General features: G+C 37.4%; 4 protein-coding genes and 1 long non-coding RNA gene across 7 annotated transcripts; 3 read left to right on the top strand and 2 right to left on the bottom strand.

The window, feature by feature from the left end:
* The first annotated feature begins 1,486 nt into the window (after positions 1-1,486).
* On the top strand, positions 1,487-3,966 carry LOC309481357 (uracil nucleotide/cysteinyl leukotriene receptor-like). Of its 2 annotated transcripts, XM_082146262.1 has the most exons (3): positions 1,487-1,765; positions 2,445-2,514; positions 2,601-3,966. In XM_082146262.1, exon 3 carries the CDS (start codon positions 2,613-2,615, stop codon positions 3,525-3,527), a length of 915 nt encoding a protein of 304 aa, XP_082002388.1. In that variant the 5' UTR covers positions 1,487-1,765; positions 2,445-2,514; positions 2,601-2,612; the 3' UTR covers positions 3,528-3,966. The 2 variants fall into 2 exon arrangements, with proteins under 2 accessions (XP_082002388.1, XP_082002387.1); XM_082146261.1 differs by having other exon boundaries at positions 1,493-1,765; positions 2,445-3,966.
* On the bottom strand, positions 3,676-9,435 carry LOC309481389 (integrator complex subunit 11-like). 2 transcript variants are annotated; one of them, XM_082146304.1, is made up of 5 exons: positions 9,348-9,400; positions 9,143-9,203; positions 8,781-8,923; positions 7,600-7,729; positions 3,676-4,106 (listed from the first exon to the last, which is right to left on the bottom strand). In XM_082146304.1, the coding sequence occupies exons 2-5, from the start codon at positions 9,170-9,172 to the stop codon at positions 4,050-4,052; spliced, it is 360 nt and encodes a 119-aa protein (XP_082002430.1). In that variant the 5' UTR covers positions 9,173-9,203; positions 9,348-9,400; the 3' UTR covers positions 3,676-4,049. The 2 variants fall into 2 exon arrangements, with proteins under 2 accessions (XP_082002430.1, XP_082002431.1); XM_082146305.1 differs by having other exon boundaries at positions 9,143-9,435.
* Positions 9,436-9,861: 426 nt separating this feature from the next.
* On the top strand, positions 9,862-10,377 carry LOC309480055. The gene is made up of 2 exons (XR_014199518.1): positions 9,862-9,915; positions 10,279-10,377. It is a non-coding gene; the product is annotated as an uncharacterized lncRNA (long non-coding RNA).
* A 137-nt stretch (positions 10,378-10,514) lies between these two features.
* Positions 10,515-13,543, top strand: LOC309480806 (lysophosphatidic acid receptor 4). Its single transcript, XM_082145443.1, has 2 exons — positions 10,515-11,846; positions 12,443-13,543. Exon 2 carries the CDS (start codon positions 12,612-12,614, stop codon positions 13,533-13,535), a length of 924 nt encoding a protein of 307 aa, XP_082001569.1. The 5' UTR covers positions 10,515-11,846; positions 12,443-12,611; the 3' UTR covers positions 13,536-13,543.
* Positions 13,544-13,690: 147 nt separating this feature from the next.
* On the bottom strand, positions 13,691-19,764 carry LOC309480808 (integrator complex subunit 11-like). The gene is made up of 5 exons (XM_082145444.1): positions 19,726-19,764; positions 19,191-19,252; positions 18,841-18,983; positions 17,733-17,862; positions 13,691-13,818 (listed from the first exon to the last, which is right to left on the bottom strand). Exons 1-5 carry the CDS (start codon positions 19,736-19,738, stop codon positions 13,762-13,764), a joined length of 405 nt encoding a protein of 134 aa, XP_082001570.1. The 5' UTR covers positions 19,739-19,764; the 3' UTR covers positions 13,691-13,761.
* Positions 19,765-21,674: the final 1,910 nt, after the last annotated feature.

Here is a 21,674-nt window from a genome sequence, read left to right as displayed (position 1 = left end):
ATGAGGTTTATTCTCGTGTTACGCAGCACGTTTGAGCTTCTGCAAGAACCAATGAGGTTTATTCTCGCAGCACGTTTGAGCTTCTGCAACTTCAAGAACCAATGAGGTTTATTCTCGTGTTACGCAGCACTTTTGAGTTTCAACAAGAACCAATGAGGTTCATTCTCGTGTTACGCAGCACGTTTGAGCTTCTGCAAGAACCAATGAGGTTTATTCTCGTGTGTTACGCAGCACGTTTGAGCTTCAGCAAGAACCAATGAGGTTTATTCTCGTGTGTTACGCAGCACTTTTGAGTTTCAACAAGAACCAATGAGGTTCATTCTCGTGTTACGCAGCATGTTTGAGCTTCTGCAAGAACCAATGAGGTTTATTCTCGTGTGTTACGCAGCACGTTTGAGCTTCAGCAAGAACCAATGAGGTTTATTCTCGTGTGTTACGCAGCACGTTTGAGCTTCAGCAAGAACCAATGAGGTTTATTCTCGTGTGTTACGTAGCACTTTTGAGTTTCAACAAGAACCAATGAGGTTCATTCTCGTGTTACGCAGCACGTTTGAGCTTCTGCAAGAACCAATGAGGTTAATTCTCGTGTTACACAGCACGTTTGAGCTTCTGCAAGAACCAATGAGGTTCATTCTCGTGTTACACAGCACGTTTGAGCTTCTGCAAGAACCAATGAGGTTCATTCTTGTGTGTTACGCAGCACTTTTGAGTTTCAACAAGAACCAATAAGGTTTGTTCTTGCGCGTCAAGCAGGTTTGGTTGGGCTTCTGTTTATGTTCACTGATCAATGTTTATATGTGATAAAAACAATCTGTACAATATACAATCTCTTTATGAACTTTTTGAAGCATCAAAGTGGTAGTTGCGTAGCTGTCAATGGAGGGACAGAAATCTCTCAATTTCATTAAAATATCTTCATTTGTGTTCCGAAGATGAACGGAAGTCTCACAGGTTTGGAATGACATGAGGGTGAGAAATGAATGACAGATTTTACATTTTTGGGTGAACTAACTCTAAAAATAATACTGTTTGCTAGGACTGTGTGATATGACTATATATGTACATCGTGGTGTTTATATAAAGTGTGAATCATTCAACTTTTTCTATATCGTGTATTGCGGTATGCAAATATATCCATGCCGCTTTTAGTGGGTATGAGTTATTTACACGTTAGAGCGGTAAAGGAACATGGATGAACAAGGGACATACATGCTTGATGTTAAAAATAGTTATTCAAAGTGCAATATGCCATGAAAAAGAACTCAAATTCACTTTGCACACTGACAGGCAGCATTGTTCACAAACTGTCAAATACAGAGTATTCACAAAAACATTCAGTTTGGTATTTTGTTTTGATACATTTTTAATAAGGTTTTTTGTATGTTTATTTTAAATACATTTTCACATATATTTCTGCTCATCTCTGTGTACATTAACTCTGTTAGACCCCCCTCCAATGTCAAAGGTGACTCATTTATTTCAACACAGGAACCTAGACACTCAGATACAGTACGGGTGGAACAATAAATGCATAATTTCCACATCTGCATGTCCCCCACGTCGCCCTCAAAACACCGGGGGAGGCTACACTTTCTCGATTTCCTGTCTGTCTTTTCTCATCACTGCATCAAAACCACATTCAGAGTAAGTTTCCACCAGCGACAGAGCAACAGCTTTCGCACACTTCACTTGATATAAAAACAATGTGCTTTTCTCTGTAATTCAAAGTCTTCTTCAAGGATTCAAGATAACTCCTTCAAGTCTTGTAAGTACATGTCAAAAGATAATTTTTTTGTGTGTGATATATGCCTATTTGCATTTCTGTCAAATTTTTATATTTTATAAATTAGCATACAAAGTTGAGTGAAAAGTTGAATTGAGAAACGAACACGGATTTAAGAACGGATTTTCTTTTAAAGTTAAATATTCCATGTTTAGTGCAAGTTTAGCTCAATCAACAGCACTTGCAGAATAATGTTGGTTACCTCAAAATGTTAACCTCTTAAAAAGTGAGTCACTTAACGTTACTGGAAATCAAAAGTACAGCCACAAAACGTGAACAATATGTGTGTTAAGATAATAATAGCAGCACTTTTAATAATAGCACACAACAGAAATTATGTAAGTTTGTGGCCGGTTGCATAAACTTCTTAGACTATAGGCTTAAAAGTTAGTCATCTTAATTTTTCTTCAAGACTGGTCCTAACTTTTAAATGTCAGTAACATGAAAAGATAGATCAGTCTAATTTGAAATGGAAAAGTACAACTCGTGCCCCTTGGTTTTCTGCTAGTTATTCAAACTAGCTCTTACGACACAGTTTTAACACAGTGGCTAAGTTTATGCAATTGGCCCCGATGTTCTTCTAGATGTTTCAAAGAGCTTCAATAAGTCAAGTGATCAATGCCGCTAATTTACTTTTTCAATGATTTCTTTTTCACAACAGAAACTCACAGACTTTTACCTCCATCCTGATGGGGAAATGAAAATCAGACTAGTTCCCAAAACAATGAACAGTAATTCATTTATTTCAATTCTAGTACGTCATATTAAGAGTTGATGTGAGCAAATCTCTCAAATCCAACAACCTTATTAACCCAAGGAACACGACATCATGGAAGACGACACCTTAAAGTTTTTGCCTTTCCAGCGCTACCTCTTCACACCGGTGTACTGCCTGGTCTTGTTTTTTGGACTGATAGGAAATGTCGGAGCGTTGTACTACTTCATCTTTAAAATCAAACAGAAATCTCCATCAAACATATACATCATTAACCTGGCGGTGGCCGACACGATTTTCTTTTTCGCCTTGCCGTTTCGCATCCACTACCATCTGAATGACAGCAACTGGATATTTGGCGTCGCCATGTGTCGCATCACCGGCACGGTCTTCTTTGCCAACATCTACATCAGCATCACCTTCATGACCTGCATCTGTGTGGACCGCTACATCGCCACCGTCCACCCTCACACCTACCTGAGGCTCCGCAACACGAGTCTCCCAGCACTGGTGAGCGCCGCCGTGTGGTTGGTCTCTGGGTCGGTCATTTTGGCCTTCATGCTAACGTGTCCATTGTCATCTAAAGAGAGCATGTGCTTTGAGAGCTTCACTTCAAAAGACTGGGACGACTTGGCACCCTACAGCATATGCAGTCTCATTTTTGGGTCCCTTGTGCCTTCTGTGGTTATCCTGGTGTGTTACCCCATCGTTGCCCGCCGCATCGCCCGGATCAACAACTCCACGGCCCGCGGGGCACGGAGGGTCATCTACGCCATCCTGGCCATCACTGTTGTGTGTTTCCTGCCTTATCATGTCATGCATCTAGTGTACCTCCTGTCCCGTTTGAGACAGAACCAACATAGTGACTTGATTTACATCCTCCGTAGGGTGACCATGGCTCTGGTCAGTCTAAACAGCCTCCTGGACCCGATATTGTACTACTTTGCCACCGGACACTACAAGTGGAGGTTCAAAAGACTAAGGCTGAATAAGAAAAGGGGCGTTTATTCCATTTCCAAGGGTTTTTAAGCTTCTGAAGGCTGAGGCTATTTGTTTTAAGTGCCGTCTACCATGTAAGATTGAACAGAGGCAAGACAAGGAGATTCCTATGTGACTTGATGTAACTGGAGTCAGGTTTTGTTCTGATGCAATGCAAAAACAAACAAGAATGACTGCATTTTTATAACATAACAGCAAAATAAGTGATTAATGGCCAATATTTGGCCATTTTGAAATTATCTCGCCATCTAGGCTGATCCCCAGTTGAGTCACGGGTTTATGCGATTTTAGCGTTTAGTAATATTTTGTGTAAATATCGGCATGTCTCATTTCATTTCATTGAACTATTGCATTTATAAGTAGATGTAGATATCAGTATCACTGGAAAAGCACATAAGAGTCGCCCTCGAATGTAAAGATTTTTTGTATTTTTGTTTCAAATTCAAGAAATAAATATATTTTTCACTAATGACAGTCTTCTGAATTTTACTTAAAAAAAAATTATTTATTATTATTTTCAAACAAAGACAAACGTCAAATCAGTATCACCATTCAGGAAGGCAGACCTTTCTTCAACAGCGTAGACAAGAAACTGCCCAATTCTTCATCCTGAGGAAGACAAAGATAGTTTTAAACACTATGACAAACAGGTTAAAAGGGTACATTTCAAAACCTAACATGTAAAATCTAAATAACTCCATCAAAAAATTATTATTGTATGAATAACAGTATATAAATTAGAATAAGAGCTAAGTTATAATAGACAGTTTGGTATATTACTATTATTGCTTTCAAATCGATTAATTGCATCTAACATAAAAGTTTGTAAATATATGCATGTGTATATTACATGGCTTGGTTGAATTCCAATGTAGAATGAGGTCTGTTATTTCTTGTTAACACACCGCTGCGAAGTATAACACACCGTTGTCATGAAGAACAACCCCTTCAGGCTGATTCAAGACCAGTCCAGTTCAGCCTGTCGGGGTGTTTATTCGCTATAACAACCGCCTCGCAATACATTATCCCTTACACAGTATGCATGTGTATATATATATATGAAGAGTTCAGATGCAAAAGCCTCTAAATGCCATCTGAAATTTTCTCATAAAATGATCATTTTTATCAAGCTTGTATATTTAAGTTCAGTAATTTCACTTAAATGACAATTAATAGGTAATCTTCATTGCCATTTAAGTGAAATTATTGAATTTAAATATATGAGCTTGATAAAAATGATCATTCTATAAGAAAATTTCAGATGGCATTTAGAGGCGTATATATATATATATAAACAAACTTTTATGTATCTATGCGATTAATGGTGATTTATAATGATTTATGATTTATCGATTTGACAGCACTAATTAATATGTGTTCAAAGGTTTGGGTTTTTTAAAAGAAGTCTCTTGTGCGCACTAAGAAAATATATTACACTTCATAGCAACCACTTCCTATTTTAATATAGTATACAATGTAATTTATTCCTGTGATGCAAAGTTGAATTTTTAGCTTCATTACTTCAGTCTTCAGTGTCACATGATCCTTCAGAATCATTTGCTGAGACACATTTCACACTTTTCCCAGGATTCTAAAATTTATTTGAAATATAAATATGTTTTAGCATTGTAAATGTCTTTAATGTCACTTTTGATCAATTTAATGTTGAATAAATTCAAATTAATGAAAAAACAGGTCTGTATAAGATCTAAGTGTTTGTTGCGGTTGGGGGTGTTTCTATAAGACGCAATATATCGGAGAAGGTGAAGTGAACCATGCCAGAAGATGACACATCACTTTCTCTCCAGCATTTGTGGCCGTTTCAATCGTGATCAACTACCGCATAATAGATGGTGACATTTATTGTGATATGTTTGTGTTGTGAGCTGGCGATACCCGGCCCTGAACGCAACCCGTGTTTGTTAGGAAACATAAGGGCAAAAACTTTCCCTCGTGGGCTGCGAGATGCTGTAAATTCCACGACTAGACCAACTGTCTGACCACGTGCAGAGGTTATATTATTGCTCACCTTTAAAAATAAGTGCTTAAAGTTGAACACAATATAACCTCTATTAAATTAGGAAGGGCATTAGTGGAGATGATTACCCTTACGAAAAATAAGTTTATTCAAGTGTGCCATTAGTATACATCTTTTAAACTAAAAATAAGAAAGTATACTTTCAGTCTACTTTTTATGTACTTCTCAGAAATATACTTCAAATTCCACTTAAGTATACTTGACCTATACTGACAGAAAAGTCTAAGTTTATTTGGCCTCTACTTGTTGATCGAGATATACTTAAAAGTATAATTAAGTATTCTAAGTATTCTTGGCTTGTACTTGTGTTTACTATTTTGATTGAGTAGCTTATTAAATACTTTTTTTTTTTTTTTAAACATACTATTACACACTGTCTTATAAACTAACATGTTCAATTTTATATAGTAACAAGCTTTCTGGTGGAATAGCTTAAATAAAATAAGCATGGAACTGAACCTGATCTTGTACACAGCGATAATAATTCCCTTGCGAAAAATAAGTTTATTCAAGTGTTCTATTACTATACTTCTTTTCAACTAAAAAGAAGAAAGAATACTTTCAGTGTACATTTTATATACTTCTCAAAAATATACTTTATGTACTTCTCAGAAATATACTTAAAGGTATAGCGGAGGATGTTTTACTTCCTGGTGGGTAGTCTAAACTATTGGTCCTCCTAATTGTCAATCATTCTGGTGAATCAATCAAACTTTTCAAAAAGTGGAGAGGGCGGGTCTTATCTAAAATTTGGAAAGATCCTCTGCTATACCTTTAATTACACTTAAGTGTACATGACTTATACTGAGAGAAAAGTCCAAGTATATTTGGCCGATACTTGTACTCAATCTTTTAATCGAGTTTAATTATTCAAATTATACTTGGCTTGTAGTTGTGTTAACTCTTTTGATCGAGTAGCCTATTAAATATACCTTTTTTACATAGTTTCTCATATACAGTCTTATGAAACTTACATTGTTTGAAAATATTGATTAAAATATTGATATAAAACAGATATGTTTCTTATTCTGTGTATCTGAATTTTTGGGTAGGCTAGTCCACTGGTAGTGTGAATATACTTTACTCTTTCCCCACTGAATTTTCCAGCTATCCGTGTTTTCACTGTTATACGTAGGGGGCGCTATGACACATCTTCTAGTACAGAATCTCCAGATCAAAACACAGGAGAAGAAGAAGCTGAAACAAGTGATAGAAGATTGCTCACTCAAATGTAAAATAATGTGATCATCAAACATTAAACAGCTTGTAAATCAAAACTACTTAATGTTTCCAAATGAAATGAAGCGTAACCCATGAAGAGAAAACGACTGTGAAGCTTTGGGGGTGTTGAACTTGATCTACACCATCTGTGTTTGATCACGTTTCTGAATCTGATCAAGGCGTAGTCTTTGACAAAAATTAGATTTTCTCATCTTTTTTGTTTAAAATGTTGCCTTTATTTATGAAACTTACTGACATTCAAGTGTTGATAAAAAAGGATGCATGAAGCTAATAAAATGTTTTTGAAATTAAATTACAGTTAAAGGTAGGCCTACTGCAAGTGCAAAAATTATATATAAATATTAAACTATAAGTATAATGTTAAGTTAAAGAAAACTTGCAGTATAAAACTACTAAACTAGTAGTTTACTGAGTACACTAAAAGAAAACTTGCAAGTATACTTGTAGTATAAAACTACTAAACTAGTAGTTTACTGAGAGTATACTTCAAAGTTGCTACAAGTATTAAAATAGTAAACTACTAGTATACCCATAAGTTCACTTGCAGTACAAATGAGAATCATAATTAGGAACTGGTTGTGCACTTAAAGTTTACTACTGTTACACTTATAGTACACTTAAACATATATTTTTATATACTAAAAGTGGGCCAATTTAGTCCCAAGCGGTATTAAAATAGTACACTTACAAGTTTACTACTAGTACATATTGACATTGGTATTCTTACTACATAATGTATACTTAAAAATATACTTGAACATTACTTAAGTATACTTCATAAAGTGAACTTGAAGTATACTTCTTTTTCGTAAGGGTATTCACCTGATAGCTCCAAGAAAGCAGAATGGCTTTGAGGTTGGGCTCCTCGGCCGAGGACGTCACTTTAATAACGATAGATTCCACTATGACGGTGCCGTCTGGGACGTGCTGGATGCTGTAACTTTTCAATACACTGTAAGAGATCATGAAAAAAAAAAAGGCTTGACGTTTAATGAAACCTTTAGGAAAGCACAAACCTCATTCAGTATTTGTCCTCATGCGCTGACATTTACACAGTGGCTAGAGTGGTAACAGCCTTGTTTACTGAGGGCAAGCGTTTGGGTGCAATGACCCACCTGTACGTGATGAACCAAGCATCAAGACTACAAAAATAGTAGTATACTATCTATCTATCTATCTATCTATCTATCTATCTATCTATCTATCTATCTATCTATCTATCTATCTATCTATCTATCTATCTATCTATCTATCTATCTATCTATCTATCTATCTATCTATCTATCTATCTATCAATCAATGGGCATAACTGAAAAAATAACATTGTTTTGTTGCATTTGCGACCAATTTAGCTGCAAATTTAGTGCGTAATTTTTAAATCACGACACAAATGACTCAGTGATGCCCTCTGAAGTAAAACTTCTTAAGATATCTCACCTAAGCTCTAGGTGCTAAATTCTGAGTGTAACATCCCACACCGACTGTAGACTTGGAAACACATGACCTTCAAGACTGACTTTTTCTGAAAGTTTTAAAGTTCTTCATTATAGAATTTACATACCAGTATTATTTATATATTATAGTTTTATTAATATTTTGAAATAGCTTTTATTTTTACATTTTCAGTTTACTTTCTAACATTCAAATTTAGTTTAGTTTTTAGTAATTTTTTGTGTTTTGTCATTTTTATTACATTTTTATATTACTATTTATTTAGGTTTTATTTTCATTATTTATTTATTTTTATTTATTTTTTTTAGATTTAGTTCAGTTTTAGTTTTTATTTATTTCCATTTAGTATTTCAATTCACAATAAAAAAATAAAAAAAACATTTTCATTTTATTTAACAATAATAACCCTGTTGCATATGGGTATAATATGCATAATTATACCCATAGAGGGGGGCATAATTAGCTGCATCAATTTAGCAAAAGGAAAGTGTGTGTGTGTTTGTGTGTGTGTGTGTGTGTGTGTGTGTGTGTGTGTGGTATTGTTTGCTGACCTCTGGAGGTGTGTGTAGATTCGGCCGAGTGTGTCGGTGTCACTGTGGGGGTCGTGGAGCTGGACACGACAGGTGAAGCGCAGCTGATGTTCACTGAGGCCTAGCTCTTTGAGAGCCTGCTCTGGAGAAACCAGCCGCAGACTCTACACACACACACACACACACACACACACACACACACACACACACACACACACACACACACACACACACACACACACACACACACACACACACACACACACACACACACACACACACACACACACACACACACACAAAACAGGGAATTATTGACATCCAAAACCTCACAGTCGTCAAATAAATGATGGAAACCAACCTAAAGAGCTATGTTGACTTACATTGTCCTTCATTATTAATGTCCCGTGCATGGTGCGAGGTTTTTAGCATCAGGCAATGGACCTGTGAGAAAGTTTCATATATTTATATTTATATCCATAGATAGAAAAGCAGAAACTACAAAACCTAACCACAGGACAGAAAAGAAATGGTGTGTCTGTAAACAGGTCAAATAGAGCATTCAGTGGTGTACGTGTCATTGATCACCTCCGAGGGCCATTTCTCTCTTCAGCAGGTTGAGCGAGATGTCCACGGGGACGTCTGATGTTTGCATATGTGCATACCAGTATACCATTACGACTTCCTGATACCAACGTACCATCATGTCACATATGCAAATGTAGTCTCAAATTTCATTGGCTGATGTGCGTGTTGTCGCCTTAACACGGACAAACGGTGCATGGTGACGCGGTCAAAAATCACGCGTTTCGTTTTAAAGACTTTTGACCCCGATCGCCTGCCATAAATAATTTATGTGTTAACACGTAATAGCGTACCGCACGATATACGTCACCTTTTCTCATTAATATTCATTAAGCTAGCGACGGTTGCTAGGGGGGTCAAACTCGCGCGTGTCACTCATGCTAGACGCATGTAAACAGTTTACGGACGAGATGTCTACTGAGCTAAACCTGCTAACTCTGTCCGAGAATGATGTCCCCGGTGCCAAATTCACTGGTATAGAAGTAGAAGAACATACACATTTTCAATTGAAGAGATGGCTTGAGTGTAGAGGGCTGAAAAAGACGGGAAAAAGAGCCGACCTGATCCAGAGGTAGATTGTTATCGACAGAATTTCTCCCCCAAAAAACATCGCCTTACACCACTGACAGTGACATTTTGCAGTTTCAACAAGCTATCTTTTACCACCCTATGTCCTGTCTGTCATATATACTATGTCCTCTGGTTGTCTTACGTCTGACAGTTGTTGGGGGTAATTTATATTATTATTATTAATGTATTTATTTTTTGTTTAGCGATCGCTAATGCTACTTGGTCACAACCAACAACACTTAATTTTTAATTAATATCAAATCTAAATTCTCTCAATTATTTTACCCTCCCCCTAAGGCTGTTTCGCTGTTTTGGCTTCGGGAAACGAATAAAGAATACATCCTTCATATGTGGACGGTCATAGTGTCTGGAGTCGTTTCTGCAAGTTCCATAGCAGCAGTGTTTACTCGGCATGTTCTTATTTGAGGGATAACCGGCAGAAAACAAGCAGTACTAGCATGAATCATAAGCGAGCGCGCTTCTATGTTGACCCCCTTCCGGTTTACGTTGCTGACATCACGCGGCCTTGCGGTCTAAAAATAGCACTCGTGCGGCACGCTATTACATGTTTTCACGACAGTTTCACACGTTTTGGCCCTTTTCGCCTTCCATAGTTAGCCATCACGTCACCTCAGCTTATCCGGCTTCTGCCCATTTTCGGTTTATCACAACACCATAAAATGATGCACGGTGTTGACGCGCTGCCACTTTGGGCTTCATTTTTTTTATTTTTTTTATTACAGAATTCAATATCAAGTTTTTTACACATTTCTTTTACACATTTTCACATTTTGTATCACTTGAAACACAACAATAATTTAAAAAAAGAAAAAGAAAAAAGAAACTTAAAAATAAAGGGCATCACAAACATATTATGTTCAATTCATTTAGCAGAGATACAGATCTTTGGGCTTTTCGATTTTTTAAAAACTTTACAGACTCTAAATACATTTTGAAGGCTGCTTTAAAATGAGCAAACTTGGGTTTTGAGTTACTCAAATTTAAGACTAGGTTACAGTTCATTTTAACAGAGAAATTGAGACCTCTCATACCAAAAGATTGATGAACAGTGACATTCAAAAAATAAGTGCACAATAGACTCTCTTTCACAATTACAAAAACAGCAATTGTAATCAAAATCCAGATGAAAACGCTCTAATGTGTCTTTTACAGGATATATTCTGTGAGCAATTTAAAAATCACTTCTTTGGTTTTATTTGTTACACAATACCGACTAAGAACTTCCCAAAAATGTTCCCACTCAAGTGAGGGAAACATATTAACCCAAACAAATTTAGATGGAGGAGAAGAGATATTAAGAGATCTAATCGATTGGTTACTGCATTTATCATTAATTAAATCAAGTTTATCTAAAAACAAATGTTTGGAGACTTTACTTCCTACAGTGTTACACCCAGTGCCCTGATTTCTGAATAGAGATAACATTTTGGCAGAAATAGAATTCATGACAATACAATATTGTTTAACAGAACTTTGATGCTCTTTAGAAACCGTCACGGACACGACTTCCATTTTTGTTTTTACAGTCTATGGTTTACATACAACACCTCTGCACTTACTCCTGATTTCACAGGAGAGCTGTCAGTCAATAAATGGGTAAACAAAAAACAAAAACAATTTTTTGTTGTTGAACAAATAACGGTTATCAGGCAGTCCATAGTATCTCCTTTTGAATCGTTACCGATCTCTTTAACTACTACTGAGTTTTTCGATTTTTTTGAGCCAATTACTATTTCCTGTTTATTGGATATAGTTTCTAAGTTGAAGACTACAACTTCCTCTTTGGATATTGTTTCCACCAGCGACAGAGAAACAGCTTTCACACACTTCACTTGATATAAAAACAATGTGTTTTTCTCTGTAATTCAAAACTGTGCAGTTCAAAGATTCAAGATAACTCCTTCAAGTCTTGTAAGTACATGTCAAAAGATTATTTTTTGTTTTTGGTATATGCCTATTTGCATTTCTACCTAATTTAATATTTTTAAAATTGTATAGGCTAAATCAGCATAAAAATTGGAGTGAAAAGTTGAATTGAGAAATGAACATGGATTTAAGAACGGATTTTCTTTTAAAGTTAAATATTCCATGTTTAGTTCAAGTTTAGCTCAATCAACAGCACTTGCATCATAATGTTGGTTACCTCAAAATGTTAACCTCTTAAGAAGTGAGTCACTTAACGTTACTGGAAATCAATTTACGGTTGCATAAACTTCTTAGACTAGGCTTAAAGTTAATCTAAATTTTTCTTCAAGACCGGTCCTAACTTTTTAATGTCAGTAACTAACATGAAAAGATAGATCAGTCTAATTTGAAATGGAAAAGTACAACTCGTGCCCCTTGGTTTTCTGCTTGTTATTCAAACTAGCTCTTAAGACACAGTTTTAACACAGTGGCTAAGTTTATGCAATTGGCCCCGATGTTCTTCTAGATGTTTCAAAGAGCTTCAATAAGTCAAGTGATCAATGCCACTAATTTACTTTTTCAGTGATTCTTTTTCACAACAGAAACTCACAGACTTTTACCTCCATCCTGATGGGGAAATGAAAATCAGCCTAGTTCCCAAAACAATGAACAGTAATTCATTTATTTTAATTTCTAGTACGTCATATTAAGAGTTGATGTGAGCAAATCTCTAAAATCCAACAACCTTATTAACCCAAGGAACACGACATCATGGAAGACGACACCTTAAAGTTTTTGCCTTTCCAGCGCTACCTCTTCACACCGGTGTACAGCCTGGTCTTGTTTTTTGGACTGATAGGAAATGTCGGAGCGTTGTACTACTTCATCTTTAAAATCAAACAGAAATCTTCATCAAACATTTACATCATTAACCTGGCGGTGGCCGACACGATTTTCTTTTTCGCCTTGCCGTTTCGCATCCACTACCATCTGAACGACAGCAACTGGATATTTGGCGTCGCCATGTGTCGCATCACTGGCACGGTCTTCTTCGCCAACATCTACATCAGCATCACCTTCATGACCTGCATCTGTGTGGACCGCTACATCGCCACCGTCCACCCTCACACCTACCTGAGGCTCCGCAGCACGAGTCTCGCCAAACTGGTGAGCGCCGCCGTGTGGTTGGTCTCTGGGTCGGTCATTTTGGCCTTCATGCTAACATGTCCATTGTCATCTAAAGAGAACATGTGCTTTGAGGGCTTCACTTCAAAAGGCTGGGATGGCTTGACACCGAGACAGCATATGCACTCCCTTGTGCCAGTTTTTGGGTCCCTTGTGCCTTCTGTGGTTATCCTGGTGTGTTATCCCATCGTGGCCCGCCGCATCGCCCGGATCAACAACTCCACGGCCCGCGGGGCACGGAGGGTCATCTACGCCATCCTGGCCATCACTGTTGTGTGTTTCCTGCCTTATCATGTCATGCATCTAGTGTACCTCCTGTCCCGTTTGAGACAGAACCAACATAATGACTTGATTTACATCCTCCGTAGGGTGACCATGGCTCTGGTCAGTCTAAACAGTCTCCTGGACCCGATATTGTACTACTTTGCCACCGGACACTACAAGTGGAGGTTCAAAAGACTAAGGCTGAATAAGAAAAGGGGCGTTTATTCCATTTCCAAGGGTTTTTAAGCTTCTGAAGGCTGAGGCTATTTGTTTTAAGTGCCGTCTACCATGTAAGATTGAACCGAGGCAAGACAAGGTGACTCCTATCGCCCTCAAACGAAAAGACTGTATTTTTGTTTCAAATTCAAGAAATAAGTATATTTTTCACAAATGACAGTCTTCTGAATTTTACTTTAAAAAATTCTTTATTATTATTTTCAAACAAAGACAAACGTCAAATCAGTATCACCATTCAGGAAGGCAGACCTTTCTTTAACAGCGTAGACAAGAAACTGCCCAATTCTTCATCCTGAGGAAGAAAAAGATAGTTTTAAACACTGTGACAAACAGGTTAAAATGGTACATTTCAAAACCTAACATGTAAAACTCCATCAAAAAATTATTGTTGTATGAATAACAGTATATAAATTAGAATAAGAGTTAAAGGTACAATATGTAAGAATTTTGCATTAAAATATCCCAAAATCTCAAGGCCAGTGTTATATATTTTGTTAAGTTTATTACTTACAATATCCCAAATGTTTCCAACTATTTTTAAATCGTGAGAAAATTGCGATTTTAACCAAGGAAACGGGGCGTTAGAACAGGGGTGAGCTGGGAGTCGCCAGTCAATTGCGTCATATCCGCGTTACCCTCGGTTTCCGCTCGTACTGCGTGGAGTCCTGGACAAATGCGGAAGTTGTAGCGTCTATCAAGCTACTACAAACTTTAGCTTGTTTCTTGCAGTCGTTATGGTACACAATTATTCTTTACCGATTGCAGCTGGTTCTGTCGACAAAGCATGCTTAATTTTATATTTTCCAAATGTAGCATTCGGTAATAGTTATGTTTATGTAAGGAAAGTATTATTGCTTTAGATTTGTGTTTAGTTTAAACATTGTTTATCACGTCTGGTGTTTATGGCCATGTAAATAAACATAGCATGTGTTATACATAAAGATGAATCAGTATTTTGGCAAATGATGTGGGTATGTTCGAATGTACTTTTACAACAATTGTTTAGAACACGTAAAACTGCGCAGCGTTATCACAACAATGAATTCAACAAATACAGTAACATCTATGATAACCAATTTAGTATTAAACCTTACTTTTCTTGCGGTTAATTCATTTTAATGAAATAAAAGTGTGATGAGGTTTAAGAGTCAGGAAGGAAGAAGACAGGGATCGGCGTGACTGGGACTCGTACTTTATTAAAATAAAGCAAAACAAACAAAAGCCGCGCACAACGCGCATTCACCGTGGCAACCGCGACGGCTCAAAACAGTTAAAAAATGAGAGCTCGGATCCACCGGTTTTCTTCCTCTGCGTCCAGTTTTCTCTCCAGTCTCTCTCTCGTTCCAGCGCGGCTTATAAGCGGTCTCTCCACGCCAATAATACTGCAATAAGACACAGCTTCGTCATTTGCACTTGACCTACTTGCTCGTCTCTTCTCTCTCCCATCACAGACCGCGCTGAACCACGCCCCCCTCGCCACAAAAAGCATGTCATTAAACGCAACATTTATAAAAATAGAACTTAGCCTCATCCATGAACATGATTTTTCGATTCCCCTCTGACTGATTTACATCCACGGTGGAGTTTAAAACGACAGTTCCCATCATTCCACGCTCCTTCACATCGTCATCAAGCTACGCCGTTGTTGTTGTTTGGAATGTAGCGCCCTCTAGCGGCAAAAAAATTCTTGCATATTGTACCTTTAAGTTAATCAATAACTTAGACAGTATGCCATGGTATATTACTATTATTGCTTTCAAATCAATTAATCGCATCTAACATAAAAGTTTGTAAATATGCATGTGTATATACACTGAACAAAATTATAAACGCAACACTTTTGTTTTTGTGCCCATTTTTCATGAGCTGAACTCAAAGATCTAAGACTTTTTCTATGTACACAAATGGCCTATTTCTCTCAAATTTTGTTCACAAATCTGTCTAAATCTGTGTTTAGTGAGCACTTCTTCTTTGCCGAGATAATCCATCCACCTCACAGGTGTGGCATATCAAGATGCTGATTAGACAGCATGATTATTGCACAGGTGTGCCTTAGGCTAGCCACAATAAAAGGCCACTCTAAAATGTGCAGTTTTACTGTATTGGGGGGAAGAAAAAAAAAAGGTTGTTGATTGTGGCCTGTGGAATGTTGGTCCACTCCTCTTCAATGGCTGTGCAAAGTTGCTGGATATTGGCAGGACCTGGAACACGCTGTCGTATACGTCGTATACCATAAGCTGTCTCCAAAGCCAAAAGAATTTGGCAGTACATCAAACCACGTGTAACCACACCAGCCCAGGACCTCCACATCCAGCATCTTCACCTCCAAGATTGTCTGAGACCAGCCAACCGGACAGTTGCTGCAACAATCGGTTTGCATAACCAAAGAATTTCTGCACAAACTGTCAGAAACCGTCTCAGGGAAGCTCATCTGCATGCTCGTCGTCCTCATCGGGGTCTCAACCTGACTGCAGTTCGCCGTCGTAACCGACTTGAGTGGGCAAATGCTCACATTCGGTGGCGTCTGGCACTTTGGAGAGGTGTTCTCTTCACGGATGAATCCCGGTTTTCACTGTACAGGGCAGATGGCAGACAGCGTGTATGGTGTCATGTGGGTGAGCGGTTTGCTGTTGTTAACGTTGTGGATCGAGTGGCCCATGATGGCGGTGGGATTATGGTATGGGCAGGCGTATGTTATGGACAACGAACACAGGTGCATTTTATTAATGGCATTTTGAATGCACAGAGATACCGTGACGAGATCCTGAGGCCCACTGTTGTGCCATTCATCCACGACCATCACCTCATGTTGCAGCATGATAATGCACGGCCCCATGTTGCAAGGATCTGTACACAGTTCCTGGAAGCTGAAAACATCCCAGTTCTTTTATGGCCAGCATACTCACCGGACATGTCACCCATTGAGCATGTTTGGGATGCTCTGGATCGGTGTATACGACAGCATGTTCCAGGTCCTGCCAATATCCAGCAACTTCGCACAGCCATTGAAGAGGAGTGGACCAACATTCCACAATCAACAACCTGTTTTTTTTTTCAATACAGTTAAACTGCACATTTTAGAGTGGCCTTTTGTGGCTAGCCTAAGGCACACCTGTGCAATAATCATGCTGTCTAATCAGCATCTTGATATGCCACACCTGTGAGGAGGATGGATTATCTCGGCAGAGTAGAAGTGCTCACTAACACAGATTTAGACAGATTTGTGAACAATATTTGAGAGAAATAGGCCTTTTGTGTACATAGAAAAAGTCTTAGATCTTTGAGTTCAGCTCATGAAAAATGGGCGCAAAAACAAAAGTGTTGTGTTTATAATTTTGTTCAGTGTATATGTACAGTATGCGTGTGTGTGTGTGTGTGTGTGTGTGTGTGTGTGTGTGTGTGTGTGTATATATATATATAAATAATGGTGATTTATAATGATTTATGATTTATCGATTTGACAGCACTAATTAATATGTGTTCAAAGGTTTGGGTTTTTTAAAAGAAGTCTCTTGTGCGCACTAAGAAAATATATTACACTTCATAGCAACCACTTCCTATTTTAATATAGTATACAATGTAATTTATTCCTGTGATGCAAAGTTGAATTTTCAGCTTCATTACTTTATTACATTTGCAGTTTTCAGTGTCACATGATCCTTCAGAAATCATTCTAATATGATGATTTGCTGAGACACATTTCACAGGATTCTTAAATGAATAGAAAGATGTTTTAGCATTGCAAATGTCTTTAATGTCACTTTTGATCAATTAAATGCTGAATAAAATAAAATTAATGAAAAAACAGGTCTGTATAAGATCTAAGTGTTTGTTGCGGTTGGGGGTGTTTCTATAAGACGCAATATATCGGAGAAGGTGAAGTGAACCATGTGAGAAGATGACACATCACTTTCTCTCCAGCATTTGTGGCCGTTTCAATCGTGATCAACTACCGCATAATAGATGGTGACATTTATTGTGATGTTTGTGTTGTGAGCTGGCGATACCCGGCCCTGAACGCAACCCGTATTTGTTAGGAAACATAAGGGCAAAAACTTTCCCTCGTGGGCTGTAAATTCCACTAAACCAACTCTGACCACATGCAGAGGTTATATTATTGCTCACCTTTAAAAATAAGTGTTTAAAGTTGAATACAATATAACCCCTATTAAATTAGGAAGGGCATCAGTGGAGATAATTATTCACCTGATAGCTCCAAGAAAGCAGAATGGCTTTGAGGTTGGGCTCCTCGGCCAAGGACGTCACTTTAATAACGATGGATTCCACTATGACGGTGCCGTCTGGGACGTGCTGGATGCTGTAACTTTTCAATACACTGAAAGATCATGGGAAAAAAAAGGCTTGACGTTTAATGAAACCTTTAGGAAAGCACAAACCTCATTCAGTATTTGTCCTCATGCGCTGACATTTACACTGAGGCTAGAGTGGTAACAGCCTTGTTTACTGAGGGCAAGTGTTTGGGTGCAATGACCCACCTGTACGTGATGAACCAAGCATCAAGACTACAAAAATAGTAGTATACTATCTATCTATCTATCTATCTATCTATCTATCTATCTATCTATCTATCTATCTATCTATCTATCTATCTATCTATCTATCTATCTATCTATCTATCTATCTATCTATCATTGGGCATAACTGAAAAAATAACATTGTTTTGTTACATTTGCGACCAATTTAGCTGCAGTTTGAAGCCCCGTTTACATGAATAATTTTTAAATCACGACACAAATGACTCAGTGATGCCCTCTGAAGTAAAAACTTCTTAAGATATCTCACCTAAGCTCTAGGTGCTAAATTCTGAGTGTAACGTCCCACACCGACTGTAGACTTGGAAACACATGACCTTCAAGACTGACTTTTTCTGAAAGTTTTAAAGTTCTTCATTATAGAATTTACATACCAGTATTATTTATATATTATAGTTTTATTAATATTTTGAAATAGCTTTTATTTGTACATTTTCAGTTTACTTTCTAACATTCAAATTTAGTTTAGTTTTTAGTAATTTTTTGTGTTTTGTCATTTTTATTACATTTTTATATTACTATTTTTTTTTTTTTTTATTTTTTTTTTATTTATTTCCAGTTAGTAATTTTTTAAAAACTTATTTCAGCTTATTTCAATTCACAATAAAAAAATTTAAAACAATTTTCATTTTATTTAACAATAATAACCCTGTTGCATATGGGTATAATATGCATAATTATACCCACAGAGGGGGGCATAATTAGCTGCATCAATTTAGCAAAAGGAAAGTGTGTGTGTGTGTGTGGTATTGTTTGCTGACCTCTTGAGGTGTGTGTAGATTCGGCCGAGTGTGTCGGTGTCACTGTGGGGGTCGTGGAGCTGGACGCGGCAGGTGAAGCGCAGCTGATGTTCACTGAGGCCTAGCTCTTTGAGAGCCTGCTCTGGAGAAACCAGCCGCAGACTCTATACACACACACACACACACACACACACACACACACACACACACACACACACACACACACACACACACACACACACACACACACACACACACACACACACACACACACACACACATATTCAGAAAATAGGGAATTATTGACATCCAAAACCTCATATTAGTCAAATAAATGATGAAAACCAACCTAAAGAGCTATGTTGACTTACATTGTCCTTCATTATTAATGTCCCGTGCATGGTGCGAGGTCTTTTAGCATCAGGCAATGGATCTGTGAGAAAGTTTCATATATATATTTATATTTATATCCATAGACAGAAAAGCAGAAACTACAAAACCTAACCACAGGACAGAAAATAAATGATGGTGTGTCTGTAAACAGGTCAAATGATCTCTGACGTCCACCGGACTTTCTGGTGCGCCATGCCGATGGCTGTTTTGATTATATTTCCCGGTGTTTCCTCGCCGCCTCGTCACCTTGCTTTCTGATTGGCTACACTCCACATAAATCCAACATGTTGGATATCCCCGATTTGAGATCGGAGCGGTCCCGACGTCCTTCCGAGCAGACGAGAGCAGCCTTAACACACCACACACGGCAGGAATATCTGATCAGATTATTTTACGATAATCGCAGCATCCTTAAGATTGTCGGAAGGGGTGAATCGGGGCTAAAATCGGCCTAATTATCCTGCCGTGTGAACCAGGCTTAAAGCATTCAGTGGTGTACGTGTCATTGATCACCTCCGAGGGCCATTTCTCTCTTCAGCAGGTTGAGCGAGATGTGAATAAACATGATGTCTGATGTTTGTATACATATATACCAACGTACCATCATGTCACATATGCAAATGTAGTCTCAAATACAACAATTTCATTGGCTGATGTGCGTGTTGTCGCCTTAACACGGACAAACGGTGCCTGTTGACGCGGTCAAAAATCACGCGTTTCGTTTAAAGACTTTTGGCCCCGATCGCCTGCCATAAATAATTTATGTGTTAACACGTAATTACGTGTTTTCACGACAGTTTCACACGTTTTGGCCCTTTTCGCGTTCCATAGTTAGCCATCACGTCACCTCAGCTTATCCTGCTACTGCCCATTTTCAGTTTATCACAACACCGTAAAATGATGCACGGTGTTGACGCGCTGCCAAGATGGCGACGACCAGTTCTGCACACTTTGGGCTTCATTTTTTATTTATTTATTTATTTTTTTTTTTTAATGACAGAATTCAATATCACGTTTTTGACACATTTCTTTTACACATTTTCACATTTTGTAAGTATCACTTGAAACACAACAATAATTTAAAAAAAGAAAAAGAAAAAAGAAACTTAAAAATAAAGGGCATCACAAACATATTATGTTAAATTCATTTAGCAGAGATACAGATCTTTGGGCTTTTCGATTTTTTTTTAAAACTTTACAGACTCTAAATATATTTTGAAGGCTGCTTTAAAATGAGCAAACTTGGGTTTTGAGTTACTCAAATTTAAGACAAGGTTACAGTTCATTTTAACAGAGAAATTGAGACCTCTCATACCAAAAGATTGATGAACAGTGACATTCAAAAAGTAAGTGCACAATAGACTCTCTTTCACAATTACAAAAACAGCAATTGTAATCAATATCCAAATGAAAACGCTCTAATGTGTCTTTACAGGATATATTCTGAGCAATTATAAATATCACTTCTTTGGTTTTATTTGTTACACAATACCGACTAAGAACTTCCCAAAAATGTTCCCACTCAAATGAGGGAAACATTAACTCAAACAAATTTAGATGGAGAAGAGATATTAACAAAAAGAGATCTAATCGATTGGTTACTGCATTTATCAATAATTAGATCAAGTTTATCTAAAAACAAATGTTTGGAGACTTTACTTCCTACAGTGTTACACCCAGTGCCCTGATTTCTGAATAGAGATAACATTTTGGCAGAAATAGAATTCATGACAATACAATATTCTTTAACAGAACTTTGATGCTCTTCAGAAACCGTCACGGACACGACTTCCATATTTCTTTTACAGTCTATGGTTTACATACAACACCTCTGCACTTACTCCTGATTTCACAGGAGAGCTGTCAGTCAATAAATAGGAAAACAAAAAACAAAACAAAATTTTTTTGTTGAAAAAATAACGGTTATCAGGCAGTCCATTGTATCTCCTTTTGAATCGTTACCGATCTCTTCAACTACTACTGAGTTTTTCGATTTTTTTGAGCCAATTACTATTCCCTGTTTATTGGATATAGCCTAGTTTCTAAGTTGAAGACTACAACTTCCTCTTTGGATATTGTTTCCACCAGCGACAGAGAAACAGCTTTCACACACTTCACTTGATATAAAAACAATGTGCTTTTCTCTGTAATTCAAAGTCTTCTTCAAGGATTCAAGATAACTCCTTCAAGTCTTGTAAGTACATGTCAAAAGACTATTTTTAGTTTTTGGTATATGCCTATTTGCATTTCTACCTAATTTAATATTTGCATCATAATGTTGGTTACCTCAAAATGTTAACCTCTTAAGAAGTGAGTCACTTAAAGTTACTGGAAATCAATTTATGGTTGCGTAAACTTCTTAGACTAGGCTTAAAAGTTAGTCATCTAAATTTTTCTTCAAGACTGGTCCTAACTTTTAAATGTCAGTAACATGAAAAGATAGATCAGTCTAATTTGAAATG

This window comes from Leuciscus leuciscus, assembly GCF_965113295.1.
Source record: "Leuciscus leuciscus genome assembly, chromosome: 18".
NCBI lineage: Eukaryota > Metazoa > Chordata > Actinopteri > Cypriniformes > Leuciscidae > Leuciscus > Leuciscus leuciscus.
The sequence above is the reverse complement of the archived record's forward strand: the minus strand, read 5'-3'. Positions and strand labels throughout refer to the sequence as shown.